The sequence below is a fragment of the Scyliorhinus canicula genome, chromosome 16 (genome assembly GCF_902713615.1).
Source record: "Scyliorhinus canicula chromosome 16, sScyCan1.1, whole genome shotgun sequence".
In the NCBI taxonomy this organism is placed as follows: Eukaryota; Metazoa; Chordata; class Chondrichthyes; order Carcharhiniformes; family Scyliorhinidae; genus Scyliorhinus; species Scyliorhinus canicula.
Genome location: NC_052161.1, coordinates 22,007,385 through 22,022,486, shown reverse-complemented (window position 1 = coordinate 22,022,486; position 15,102 = coordinate 22,007,385). Strand labels below are relative to the sequence as shown.

General features: G+C 48.1%; 1 protein-coding gene across 3 annotated transcripts in view; it reads right to left on the bottom strand.

Annotated features, from left to right (window-relative positions):
• Positions 1 to 15,102, bottom strand: part of LOC119950883 (shootin-1-like) — a 144,834-nt gene that overhangs the window by 59,488 nt on the left and 70,244 nt on the right. For all 3 annotated transcript variants that reach the window (XM_038773771.1, XM_038773774.1, XM_038773773.1), the window contains exons 7-8: positions 7,828 to 7,909; positions 3,350 to 3,444 (exon numbers count right to left, since the gene is read on the bottom strand). In XM_038773771.1, the coding sequence (XP_038629699.1) occupies positions 3,350 to 3,444; positions 7,828 to 7,909 (177 nt within the window). The remainder of the gene's footprint in view (positions 1 to 3,349; positions 3,445 to 7,827; positions 7,910 to 15,102) is intronic.

Genomic DNA, 15,102 nt, shown 5'->3' with positions numbered 1-15,102 from the left:
GCCGAATACTCGGCATCCTGAACCTTCGGAATCAATCCCCTGCTCAGGGCAAAAAAATCTATTCGGGAATAGACCCTATGGAGATGGGAGAAAAACGAATACTCCCGCGCTCTCGGCGTCCCATACCTCCAGGGATCCACCCCTCCCATCTGGTCCATAAACCCCCTCAGCACTTTGGCCGCCGCCGGTCTCCTACCCATCCTTGAACTGGACCGGTCCAGTGGGGGATCCAGCACTGTGTTAAAGTCTCCCCCCATGATCAGGCCCCCTGCCTCCAGGTCCGGAATGTGGCCCAACAAGCGCCTCATGAAGCTGGCATCATCCCAATTCGGGGCATATACATTAACCAGCGCCACCTTCTCTCCCTGCAGCCTACCCTTCACCATAATATATCTGTCCTCCTTGTCCGACACCACCTTAGCCGCCTCGAACGCCACCCTCTTCCCCACCAGAATCGCCACCCCCCGGTTCTTCGCGTCCAATCCTGAGTGAAATACCTGCCCCACCCACCCCTTCCTCAGACGAACCTGGTCCGCCACCTTCAAGTGGGTCTCCTGGAGCATAGCCACGTCCGCCTTCAGCCCCTTCAGATGAGAAAATACCCTAGTTCTCTTAACCGGCCCATTCAGCCCCCTCACGTTCCAGGTAATCAGCCGGATCAGAGGGCAACCCGCCCCCCTCCCCCTTTATTCTTTATGTTAAATGTTCATCAGCAGACTCCTGTAAATTTGTTTAGTAACTTTCCTCCACAGTTTCTAAAAAGAAAAGCAAAGTTAGAATCTATCAAGCCAGGGTTCACTCTGGGACCTGACTTGCCCAGTAAAATCAGCTAAGATTGTAACATCTCAGTCACACGTGATAAACTAGTTGCTTCTCTAAATTAGCATAATTTATGCTTTAGTTTATGGCTGATTATCCATCAATTTGGATGTTCCTAAAGATTGAATTCTCTCCCCACTCTTGGTTTATTTATGTTTTAATAATTTCCTCCACTCATACTTCCAACTCCATTTACTTGCTGATGACTGCACTCTACTTTGATACATTCAGATCGTTTAGTCAAATCATTTAGTAACACAGAACCTGCATGTTGCTGAATAAAAGAGACACGGGGTGCAGTTTTCCCACCCCTTTGCTCCCGCCGCCAATCCTGTTGCCCCGGGTGCACAGCGGGAGAGACCCAAAATGGAGTTCATGCTGGGCGTAGTGAGCCGGGTATTCATTTGTGGAGACAAATACTAAAAGCCACTTTGGCAATGTCTTGTTTGCACGGCCGTTGACGCCCGGGCGCCGGATGCAAAAGGCATCCAGGTATTTAAATGATCCATTAGGTATTTAAAGTAGCCATTAAAATTAGCCATTAAATATGCAGATCTGGAGCACACCCAGCGAGGGTGAGGTCCAGATCTCACCGGGCAGAGCAAATCGGGTGTCTGCCAATCAGACCGACATGGAGCTCAATTTGGGGCTTTGAAGGGTTCATCCGTTGCACCAATCTGTAATGGGTGCAACGCGGTCACAGAATAGCACCCTAAGTGTGGGATTTTCCAGTGAGAAACTCTGCAAGTTCCAAAAAAAGAACCAAGTGTGGGTGAATACTAGTCTGTTTCCCAGGGTATTTATTTGCTGTAACCTGTTTTGATACATGTTTGTAATAAAATACATTTTTTTAACAAAAGTGTGGCTGAATACTAGCCTGTATCACACCCAAACACCTGGTGGGAATCACCCCGCCAAAACCATCAAAATGACAATCATGCTTTGGGAAAAATGCACCCATGCTGTCTAAGCTTCCCAACGTGCACACATCAGGACAGATCACAAGATTATCAACAGTAAAGGGTTCAACAATTTATACTGAATGGGAAGAGGGTGCTGATTAGTTGGCTAGTGGGCTCTAATTGGTAGAGGTGTTGCCATGGAGATTGCAGCAAGAACAGCTGACTGCCAAGCTTTTAGTCAAATTCAAATCTGGCAGGTTGGCTCTGATAGGTGGGGAATGAACCAATCGTTGGCAACCATTCCTGGGCTCATTCAATATGTTCTGGTAGCTGGGTTATTGGTTATTCCATTCTCCATCCCAACCAAAATCGCAATTAATGAGATAGCTTTCCTGGCCACCTTTTTACAATCATCTCCAGCTTGACCGTGTTATGCTACAAAAATATAAATCCAAAACTTATAAAAGGCATACAACCACTCTGTCTAAAGTTGTGCAGACTTTCTGTTATTTCTATCACGCGGAGAGTAACCAGACCTTAAGGTGGCAACTACATTCCGGCAGTGAGGCTCATGAAAGCCAGGCAAGTTTCCCCATCTTTTATTTCTCGCTTGTTGGTTTGTCCCGATTTAATCTTTTGAGCCGGAAGGTTTGGAAAGGGTTGTTCTAGGTCAGGGGTGGGCAAACTACGGCCCGCGGGCCGCATGCGGCCCGCCAAAGGTCTTCATGCGGCCCACCAAGTCATTAAAAAAATAAAAAAAAAAATTTTAATTTTCTTTTAAGGTTAATGTTGGGTTACTTACTGGTATAGGGTGGATACGTTGACTTGAGTAGGGTGATCATTGCTCGGCACAACATCGAGGGCCGAAGGGCCTGTTCTGTGCTGTACTGTTCTATGTTCTATGTTCTATATGAGGCGCCCAGAATCATAAACGGGTGAAGTAATTATTTTACTTAATATACTATGCGGCCCTTTAAAATTGTGAATTTCTGAATTTGGCCCTTGCACGGAAAAGTTTGCCCACCCCTGTTCTAGGTGCTGTTGTCATTTGTGGACACAATATAAAGCAGAAGACTGTTAGCATTGACAGCCAGAAATAGGTGGAAATTACAATGTTACATTGAAGCAAGCATTATAGGTGGCCTTCAAGGTTCCATTGTGTGAGCTTAAGTAGCTCACCGAGACAAATATTTGGACACTTCAGTCCTTGAAAATGCATGAAGAGCTGGCACAGACTTGGGAGATGATCATTTTCGAGCATCTCAAGCAGAAAACTGTTCATGAGGGTGTGGCGGAGAGAGGGTTTGAAGGTAAGAAAATTGATTGAAAAATGCCAAATTAAATTTAAAAATGTTATATGGCTTTGTGCTTGCCTGATAATTATATCACTTACAATTTAATTAACCAGATTGGCTAATATAACTTTATTATATCTCGTCTATGTACCTGAAAAGAAAATGCTAGTTAAAGTGGAACTAAATAATGTATTATTGTATAATAAGCACTCAATTGAGTGAAACTGTATACAAATTGGTTCAAATTCTGGGATTGTCCCATTTTTTGTTTTGAAGGTGTCTATAGCTGTTCAGATACACAGCAATTAATAGGTCTGTTATTGATATTCATACCTCATGGGCAAAGGACTCTGCCTCCTTTCGAAGATCCGTCTCCAGATCCAGACTTTTTTCCAGGTCCTCATATTCCTCAAGAGCCAAAATGGAAACTTAGAGAAACACAAATATTTAATATGTCATAGATTCCATTACATAGTTACATCAGTATATTTTGACGCAGATGTAATTTTCTCCATCAGTGAAACTATTGACTTTTACACAATATTGACTCAGACACAATAAATAACATATGCAACATAATGTAACATATGCTACTTAAATGTAAACTAAAGGAGTTATTGTATTCATTTTATTCCTGAATGCCACTAATACATTCTTAAAAATTAATCTCAATCTACATTGATCACTAGCACGGATGTTCTTTTTCAAACCCTGTCTAAATTATCTCTCTTTGGACATAAAACAGAATGTTTAAAGCGTCTATATTGCTGGAGCATTTTACTTTTCAGAAAATTATGGGTTTGAGTTCTGCAGCCATCTGAGATGGCCACCTGCAAAGGACCATGGGAATTATGGCCAACCCAGGACTCAGACGGATACAGAGCTTCTGTGTATTTGAAACGCAAGCAGCTAGGCCTGATCGAAACCCCCGCACGTTTGCATTCTAATGGCCCATTTCTCCAGAACACTAGGACTGCACTCAAGAAACCGATACAGCCACAGACTGATCGGCACCACTCCCTTTACTCAGAGAGCCCAACCGCCAAGGTCAATGACCGCTAAGGGCCCGCCCAGCCACCAAGTCATCCGCCCCTTTATTGGCCAAAATCAAAGACAGTGATCGAAGCCTTTCGAATTATTGGGTCCAAGATTAACGACCGGCCCAAAGAGCGTGAAATCCCAGAGGGATAAAAGGGGACACAGCCATCTGTTTGGCCTCTTTTGGACACGGCCTGTGGCAGCCTCCCTTGAATCCGGCCTGTGCCAGCCCAACTGCAGCATAACGACCAGACAGCCAAGTTCAAGACTAACGATCGCTACCTGACGGATGAACCCAACAGAGACAGAGCCACTTCATCAAACCAGCCATGTGAGATCAGGATAAAGGCCTTATCCACTTGTACAGTGCCGGTCGCCTGAAGTTAAGCATAGGTTATTGTAATTGATAGGTGTAGTTTAACTTGTAGTATATTGTGCTTGCATGTCGAAATAACCCTTGTGTGTAAATAAACCATCTTTGAACTTGAACTGACTAACTGGTTGTGTGGTCACTTGACCGATATACGGGAAAGCCTTGTGGTCCAGTAAGAGAAATAGAAACACCCTCAGTACTGGCAACGCGGTTAGGACATAACATCATATCATAGAAAGAGCCTCAGTATCATATTGGCGACTCTACAGAGCAACATTATTGGTGACGCTGGTGGGATAGTATTCATTAAATTGGCAACAGTTCCCAAATTTGTCTGATGCTGAAGAGAAGGCCACATTGTTATTCATGAACAACTCTGTAATTTGATTCAGCTGAGCATGCTTTGTTTCTTCTCAATCACATCACTAGATGGAGCAGCAGATTTTTTAATGATGGAATTGAGGATATGGTGGAGGAACTGGATGGACATTGTCCTGCTCCATTATTTGTATTGAAATATCATCTACACTGACCATGGTGAAGAGGATTGCTCATTAGACTATTCTATGCTGCCGGTCAAAGTACAATAGATGTTCTGGAAACAGCAGTGAACACTGCAGTATTCCAGATTCACCTTGATTTGTAAACTATTTCATTGATACACAGTAGCAGCTAAAGGGAATTCACTCACTGCTTCTATCAAAAAATAACCGTGGAACAATGTTTGAAGTTTGGCGTGTTTTTTCTTTACACAGATAATGGACAGGATTCTCCCTCCATTGCCCGACGCCAATATCACAATCGCCGAATCCCTTCTGACAGCCAAATCGGGGGAGGCGCCGGTCTGAAGCTGGTTTTCAGTCTCCACCCTCTCCTAAACGGCATCATCGCGTTGCTCGCTGCACGCCATTAGAATGGCGTTGGCGCGTCATCGGCAGGCCTTCCCGCGATGTTCCGTCCCCAATGGGCCAAGTTCCCGACTGCGCGATTGAAATGTGATCTCAGCAGTCAGTCAGTCCTGACTGCAGGGTTCCGGTGTGTCGGCTGCGGACTGTGTCCAGCACCGCCAAACTCGGCTGGGATCCGTGCCACTGGATGGGTGGGGGGGGCTTCCGCGAGGGCTGAGGGGATTGGTGGGGGCTGACCAGGGGGTGGCCTGTGGGGTCACATATGGCGGGTAGGTTCCGCGCACGGCCGGCACCATGTTGTACGGCACGACCGCTGCAGGTCATTGCCGTGCGTATGCGCAGCCAGGAACCCGGCTGTTTTCCAGCCATTTCCGGCGCGGGAGCCGGGAGTTTCACCTTGCACCGCTTCTAGCCCCTCACCGGTCCTGGAATCGGTGAGAGTTTGGCATCGTTTTTGGCGTTGTAAAACGCCCGCAAATTCTCGGTTTCAGCCGGGACTTAGCCACTGAAACGGAGAATCCAGTCCACAGTGTTTCAAATCTGGCTGTCTGAACACCAGCGTGGTCCAAGTTACTTTTTGGAGTGCTTCCACTGGGGTAGATGCTACCATAAGCTCAGTATTTCTGTCACCTGCCTCTGCCGCCCTTGACTCTGCATCCACTTATGAAGTGATCAATATTCTCTGCTGGTTACTATCGACATGAATTCCAGAGAGTGCATTCTGAAGTTGAGCTTCACTCATAATTGATCTTCATGCGTTGACCATTTTTATTTGAATTTTAAAGATGGTCATCAGACAGATCTGACGTGTTCAGTCTGTGGAAGCCTCCATCGCCTACAACAAACTAAAATTTAATGGCTTGTTTACCTGGTTCTAAGAAATTGAGATCCAGAAAACATAGCTCGACATGTTGTCAGAACAGATTAAACTCAGATACGAGGTCCACCGCCGTCTAAGCGAGTGTTGGAAAGTTTGTGGTCATCTCTTTTTGTAGGATTTTCAATGCTAACTGAAACTGTTGGCAGCTATTCAGGCTGTCTAAAGCTCTTCTAACGTTAGCTCAGCACTGGGTTGCAGCATCTTTAGCTTACTGCCTGACTGCAGTGGTGGGGCTATCAAGTTCTTTCTGATATTGTTCTGGGATTTCTGAAGCTCTGCTCACAAACAGCAATTTGGCGACACGGTAGCACAGTGGCTAGCACTGTTTCTTCACAGTGCCAGGATCCCAGGTTCGATTCCTGGCTTGGCTTACTGTTCGGAGTCTGCACGTTCTCCCCGTGTCGGCATGGGCTTCCTCCGGGTGCTCCAGTTTCGTCCCACAAGTCCCGAAATCTGTGCTTGTTAGGTAATTTGGACATTCTGAACTTTTCCTCCGTGTACCCGAACAGGCACCGGAATGTGGCGACTAGGGGATTTTCACATTAACTTCATTGCAGTATTAATGTAAGCCTACTCGTGACAATAACGGTTATTATTATTATTTTATGCACGAATAGGAACTGCAGACTTCAAAAGTAACATAAAGCAGTGAAAACAGCTTTGCCGTTTAAAGGCATCTTCTAACTGTTAGGAGCTATTGCTGGATGGACTTCTTCTTCCCAGCCCAGCCCAGTATCTTCTCCAGACCTCGTGTCGGGACGGTAAGCAGCAGTAATGGCATCTCTCCTGTCTGTGAGTTCTGCCTGAAGTTAGTCTTTCCAAAGTCAGCTGTTGAATTTCTGCGCCCGTTTAGACTTTGGGGCAGATGGGCTTATACTGATTTAAGCACTCCCAAATTCAAGCAACCTTCCCAGGATCTGATGCCTGCTGGCTGCGAGGTGGAACAATAGCCCCAAATGAAGGTAAGATTCCTACAGGGCTACAGAATCACTTACGCCCAGTGAGACTTGGGTGTTAGTAAGCACCAAACCATGGGCCACCATGTTATCTTCTTCTCTTCAACGTACACATGCCAATCGCATGATGCAGATTGGTAAAACAACAACGTGGGTTCTTTATTTGAAGATAAGATTATATAAAGATAAGAGTTAACTGGGAGACAATGGGTAGTACAGCTGACCTCGATTGTCACCATTTGTAAACTGAATGCATGTCATGAGGCTAATTCATCTTATCCTGTTGAGATGTTGATGACTGGCAGCAGTTTGAAATATACTTCCTTAAAGTTACACATATACATCACAACAAATGTAACTTCTATAATTGACTGAGAATGAGATCAGCAGTGAAAGATTAATCATTCAGAAAAGCCATAGCATGTTTACTCACTGATAATCTACAGTTGCACATTACGATATAACTCTGTATTAGCAAAGGCTGAAGTAAAATTACGGATTTTCATTTTGAGTCACGATTGCTAAAACTCAAATACTTTACAGCAGTATTTACTGAGTCGAATGGCATTTTTTAAAACTGAAAACAAATAGTTATTGTATATGACTAAACAATCATTGCTCTAATTAGATGGGTGTATCAGAGAAAAGATGCAAACCTTTATTGTATTTCGCTAGGACTTGACTTTGCTTATCAACTTCTGCAGTCAGGTCAATATTTCTCTGTTCTTCCTTCTGTAGCTAAACATAATAACAAAAAGGAATGTTCCATTACATTAAATACAAGCATTACTTAAGCAACAAGATTTATAGAAGTCCACTTAAAATACATTGGGAACTTTATTAAAATATTAACCAGAGTTTTTCAGTGGGGATTCTAGGATCAGGATTATCTGTTCTACATCCTCAATAGATATTTAGGAACAAACAATAGGTCATTCAGCTCCTTTAGCCAATGTTTTCTTGAACTGCACTGGTCTGTTCCCCTCCAATGCCTCTCCACTGATATCCAGCTGGGTAGGACTTCTCTCACCAGCTCCTTTCTTATTGATCTACATTATGGGTTCTCATTCCACTCCTGTATCATTGCCTCCTGTGTCACTCAAGAATCTATTCTTGGGCCCTCAGCAATGGGCCCATGCAAAAGCATAACATTAGCTTTCACCTGTATGCTGACAACACCCAGCTCTACCTCAACATCACCTATCTCAATTACTCCACGATTGCTAAATTATCAGTCTGATTTTCCAACATCCAGTACTGGATGAGTAGAAATTTCCTTCAATTTAATATCAGGAAGACTGAAGCCCATTGTTTCCTGTCCCTGCTCCGTTCCTTAACTACTGATCCCATTCCTTTCCCTGCTGTTCTGTTCCTGTCCCCTGGTAACAGTGTGAGGCTAAACCATTCACAAATTTGGAGTCAAATTTGACACAGAGATGAGCTTCGGATCATGTATTAGCTCCATCCGCCTATTGCCACTTCTGCAACATCCCACAATTTTGTCCCACCTCAGAACGTCTGCTACGTCTTTAATTCTAGACTTGACTATTCCAAGAAACTCCTGCTTTGTCTTCCACATTTTACGCTCTGTAAACCTGGATCATCCAAATCTCTGCTGCCTCTGTCCTAATTCACACCAAGTTCCATATCACCTCTTGCCTTTGCCTTTACTGAGCTAAGTAGGTCTCGGTGTCCAGCCCCCCCCCCCCCCCCCCCCCCCCCCCCCAGCCCCCGCCCCCCGGCTTGGGTCACTGTCTGTGCAGAGTCCGCTTTACACGGCGAACGGCGATTCTCCGAGCCCGATGGGCCGAGCAGCCGATCCTTCACGCCCATTTCACCATAGCAGCAACCACACCTGGTCGCTGCATTTGTGAAACGGGCGCCAGATGCCCGTTTGGGGCATCTAGGGGCCCAATTGGCACGGGAGCATCACGACTGTGCTCGGGAAGGGACAGGCCCGCGATCGGTGCCCACCGATCGTCGGGCCAGCATCCAAAACGGACGCACTCTTTCCCCTCCGCCACCCGGCAAGATCAAGCTGCCACGTCTTGCCGGGCGGCTGAGGAGACAGACGGCCACAGCACATGCGCGGTTCGCGCCGTCTGCGCGATGAAGTCATCCGTGCATGCGCGAGTTGGAACCGGCAACACGTGCATGCGCGGATGACCTCACAAATGCGCCGTTTTGTGCCTCATTTTCGGCACGCCGAGGTCGCGGCCGGGAAAGACGGAGGCCCGCTCCTAGCCCCCCGGGTGGGGGTGAACCTCGGCCGATTTCACGACGGCCATCCCGATTTTTATCGGGAGCGGAGAATACCGCCCGTGCTGTCAGGTAATTGGGACATTCTGGATTCTCCCTCAGTGTACCCAAACGGGGGCCGGAGTATGGTGACTAGGGGATTTTCACAGTAACTTCATTGTAGTAGTAATGTAAGCCTACTTGTGACAGTAATGAAGAGGTGGTTAGATTTTCTCTTGTCAGATTTGGTTATTACCTGCCACTTGTGTGGTGTAAAAGTTACTTGAACTCTATTCACACAGCTTTCCACCTGGTACCCCAAAGAACAAAAATTCCATCTTGAAAATTCCATTGGACTCCACCAGTTGGGGAAGTGAATTCCATATTTCCATTACTCTACATAAATAAATGTGCTTCCTGGTTGCACACATAAATGGTATGGCACTAATTTTAAGCTTCTGCTTCCTTGTTCTGTATTTCCCCACAACAGGAAATAGATTCTCTCTGTCTAATCAATTATTTCTTTATCATTTTAAGTTCCTTAAGGAAATGCAGAACATGTTTATGCAAACTGTTCCCATAATTTAACCCACTGAGCCCCAGTATCACTCTGGTGCATCGGGTTGCATCTTCTTCAAGGCCACTGTATCCTTCCTGAAGATAACATAGTGTTAATGTTACTGGACTAATCCAGAGCCTGGACTAGTACTTTGGAAGCATGAGTTTAAATCCCACCCCACCAACTTTGGGCAGCATGGCAGCACAGTGGTTAGCACAATTGCCTCACAGCTCCAGGGTCCCAGGTTCAATTCCCGGCTTGGGTCACTGCCTGTGTGGGGTCTGCACGTTCTCCCCGTGTGTGCGTGGGTTTCCTCCGGGTGCTCCGGTTTCCTCCCACAGTCCAAAGATGTGCAGGTTATGTGGATTGGCCATGCTAAACTGCCCTCAGTGTCCAAAATTGCCCTTAGTGTTGGGTGGGGTTACTGGGTTATGGGATTATGGGGATAGGGTGGAGGTGTGGGCTTGGGTAGGGTGCTCTTTCCAAGAGCCGGTGCAGACTCGATGGGCCGAATGGCCTCCTTCTGCACTGTAACTTTTATGACTATAACTGGAGAAAATTTAATTCTCATTAATAATGACCAGGAAACTACTGGATGGTCATAAAAAAATTTGGTTCACTAATATCCTTGAGGGATTGATATTTTGCTGTCCTTATCTGGTCTGGCCTACGTAAGCAGAGGCCTAAATATATATTGTTCAGGCAGGCAAGATGTAACAAGCATGGTGCCACAGGGATCGGTGCTGGGGCCTCAACTATTTACAATTTACATAAATTCCTTGGAAGGGATGGTAACCAAATTTACTAATGACACAAAGATAGGCAGGAAAGTAAGTTGTGAAAAGGACATAAGGAGGCTACAAAAATGCATAGATAGGTATGAACGAGTGGGCATGATGTGGCAAATGGAATAGAATGTGGGAAAATGTGAAATTGTCCATTTTGGTAGGAATAATAAAAACATATCTAAATGATGAGAGATTGCAGAACCTTGAGATGCAGAGGGATCTGGGTATCTTACAGCACGAATCAAAAAATACTTCTCTACAACTTCAGCAAGTAATTAGGAAAGCTAATAGAAGGTGTTCATTCATTGTGAGGGGAATTGAATAAAAAAGATTGGAGATAATGCTTCAGTGGTACAGTGTGCGAGTGAGACCACATCTGGAGTGTGGTGTACAATATTGGTCACCTTGTGGTGACCAAGCCACCACCATTCGCAGGGTTTCCGATCCAGCAGAGAATCAACGGTCAGGCTAAAATCGAGCTTCAATGCTCGGGTCCCCCAGCAGCAGTTTGCTACACGCCCCACACTGGTGGGAGGGTGCAAATGGGTTGTTTGAACCCATTGTAATGGGTTGGAAGTCCACTTTGCCACAACCCATGTGATGCTCTGGCCCTGCGGCCAGGAATCACGCGGGCATGTATTGGTGCAAGTATATCCTAACATAGCCCTGACGGAGTGGGCCACCCATTGGGACAAGGTGGTAAACATGTAACATAGCTGCCCCCAAAGTATGTTGGAAGATGTCTCTCCCCCCACAATGCCAATCCTGCCCAGAGACCCCCATCAAACCCCCAACAGAGATCCCCCAACAGAGATCCACCAACAGAGATCCACCAACAGAGATCCACCAACAGAGATCCCCCAACAGAGATCCACCTACAGAGATCCACCTACAGAGACCCCCAACAGAGATCCCCCCAACAGAGATCCCAAACAGAGACCCCCCCAACAGAGATCCACCAACAGGTCCAACAACAGAAATCCCCCCAACACAAATCCCCCCAACAGATATCCCCCCAACAGAGATCCACCAACAGAAATCCCCCCCAACAGAGATCCCCCAACAGAGATCCACCAACAGAAATCCCCCCCAACAGAAATCCCCCCCAACAGAGATCCACCAACAGAAATCCACCAACAGAGATCCACCAACAGAGATCCACCAACAGAGATCCACCAACAGAGATCCACCAACAGAGATCCCCCAACAGAGATCCACCAACAGAAATCCCCCCCAACAGAGATCCCCCCAACAGAGATCCACCAACAGAAATCCACCAACAGAGATCCACCAACAGAGATCCACCAACAGAAATCCACCAACAGAGATCCACCAACAGAGATCCACCAACAGAAATCCACCAACAGAGATCCACCAACAGAGATCCACCAACAGAGATCCACCAACAGAAATCCCCCAACAGAGACACCCATGAGTTCCCCAAATGAGACCCCCCTATCAGAGACAGCCCCCCCCCCCCCTCCCCGCCCCCATCATATACCCTTACCTGAAAGTTGAAGAGCAGACCAGGCTGTAGAGTGAAAAATCACTGCATTTTAACCTACCTTTCCTGAACACCTGCTGCCACAGTCAGAAGTGTTTATAGCTGCTGCTGTTACAAGTGTCAGAGGCTTCGTCAAACGCCAAATATACTTCAAAGGGATTCAAATCCCTTGACAGCCTTTGAAATGCAGATCTTCCTTTCAATTTTGCATCAACACATTGCATTAAGCAATAATTTACAGCTTCAGAGACAGCTCTTGGTTCATTGATATTTTACTTCACCCTGCTTTGATGCTAGCCACAATGTTTATTAACACTCTTGCCTTGATTGATGGCCCTTCACCACATCAAAGGCAGTGAACTGCCTTGACTTCCTCTTTTTCACAGCAGTCTCTATTGAGGGTCTGGTGGGGGTCTCTATTGGGGGCTGATTGTGGGTCTCTGTTGGGGGCTGATTGTGGGTCTCTGTTGGGGCTCTGATGGGGAGATCTAAGGGGGTGGCTGATGGGGGAGGATGTTTGGGCACCACTATTGGAGGTCTGATGGGGGGTCAGGCCACCATCCCGTGTGTGTGCTGGGGAGGTAATCCATAATTCCCATTGTGGTTGGGGGGAAGGGGGAGATGCCTCTACTTGTTAAAGGGGGTGGGGGGGGAATAGGATTTGCATTGTGGGTGACAGCTGCCGGATCTCAGCATCTGGCCCACCCGCCTAAAATGGCTCCCCACCATGCATACACTTGCGTGGCAAGAGAGAGAGAATCAATCCTGGGCACCACTCCGAGCGCCAGAGCAATCCAGGAGTGATTCTACTCCAGCAGGAGAATGTAGTCTCCCCAAAGGAGAATCCCCCCCCCCGGGCAGCAGCCCCCCCAGCGAGTCTCCACCCCGCGATGGGCCAAGTGGCCACCCATTTTCAGCCAGTCATGCCGGCATATATTACACCAGGTCCGTACCGGCTGGACCTGGCTCTTTGGCGGCCTGCGGAGTCCTTGGGGGGGGCACGGGAGGAGCTGGCCCCAGGGGAGGGGGAGGGCCCCACAGTGGCCTGGCCCACGATCAAGGCCCACCGATCCGCGGGCGGGCCTGTGCTGTGGGGGCACTCTTTCCCTCCGGGCCGGCTGCTGTCAACCTCCGCAATGGCCGTCGCGGAGAACAAACCCCCCCTGCGCATGCGCAGGGTTGATGCCAGTGCACGCTGGCGCTCCCGCGCATGCGCCAACTCGTGCCGGCTGGCGGAGGCCCTTCGGCACCGGTTGGCATGGTGCCAACCCCGCCGGAGCCAGCCTACCCCTCCAGTTAGAGGAGAATCCCACCCATGCTGCGGAGGGATGGAGAATCCCAATAACTATTCTTTACCTTTCAGATGCTGACTGATGTGTCATTTTAAAGTCAGCAATTTCTATTTTTGTTTTACTACAAACTTGCGCATTTGGAGCTAGTTGAATAGCAGTTATCAATTGATGCTCTTTTTATTACCATGTTCTACTCATGTTTCTTCCGGCATCTTCCATCCCGCTGTTAACTGCCATCAAGAAGGTGGGTTTACCAGCTGATCAATAATGTCAGTACTCTATCGAGCTTAATTTGTCTGTCTTTAAGGGACATTCAATATCCTCTCAGGTCTGTCTCTTGTTCATTTTCTTGCTCACAATCGTAATCCTGTCAATATTGTCAATATGCTCACCAGTGGTGTATATTTCAAACTCGATTTAAAGTTATAAAATGGAGCTGATGGCAGGATTGCAACACTGGCAGGGGGAAATCGCACTCAGAAGAAAACTAAAGATGATGCATTGAAATGTAATGAAATACCTGGGGCGGGATTCTCCGACCCCCCCCCCCACTCACCGCCGGATCAGAGAATCACTGGGGGGTGGCTTGAATCCCGCCCCATTGCTCCGACGCCGGCTGCCAAATTCTCCGGCGCCGGTTTTTGGGCGGGGGCAGGGATTGCGCCGTGCCGGTAGGGGGCCGTTGGCAGCGGCCCCCCAGCAATTCTCCAGGCCCCCATGAGTCGAGCGGCCACCCGTTCCTGGCCAGTCACGCCGGCTGTGAAATGGCCATGGTCCATCCCGGCGGGACCTGGCTTGTCGGCCGTCTAGCGAGGTCCTCGGGGGGGGGGAGGGGGGCGGTGCTGGGGGATCCAGCCCCAGTGGGAGGGCCCCCACGGTGGCCTGGCCCACGATTGGGGCCCACCGATCTGCGGGCGGGCCTGTGCCATGGGGGCACTGTTTCCCTCCACGGGGGCCTCTGAAAAGCTCCGCATGGCCGGCGCGGAGACAAAAACCCTGCGCCTGCGCAGGAAACACGCCAGTGGTTCTGCGCATACGCCAGAACATGCTGGTGGTCCAGCCCATGCGCCAACTCGCACTGGCCGGCGGCGGCCCTTTGGTGTCGGTTGGCCCTGCACCAACCCCTCCAGCGCCGACCTTGCCCCCGGAAGTGCGGAGGATTCCGCACCTTCCAGGCAGCCCGACGCCGGAGCAGTTCACGCCGTTCTTGGCGCCGGGTGGGGCCTCCCTGCCAATTCCGGGAGAATCCCAGCCCTGAATTTCCAGATTCCTTCAAGGACTAAATATTATGAAGATGGCATTTTGGGGGGCATTTTGAACCCCTGTTTGCCACGAGTACAAGTGGCAAAATCTCACAAGAGGCCGTAATTTAGGTTTCCGACCACAGGTTCTCACAACCCGCCCCCCTTCCCCCCGACCAGTGATGTAATAGGGTTCCCGCCATGCAACGGCAGGAACCCCATTTTAATATATCTTCATGTCATTGGCAGACTTCCCCGCTGTATCATGGAAATGCTTCTTAAATCTTGAGGGTCCCCACCTCTACCACC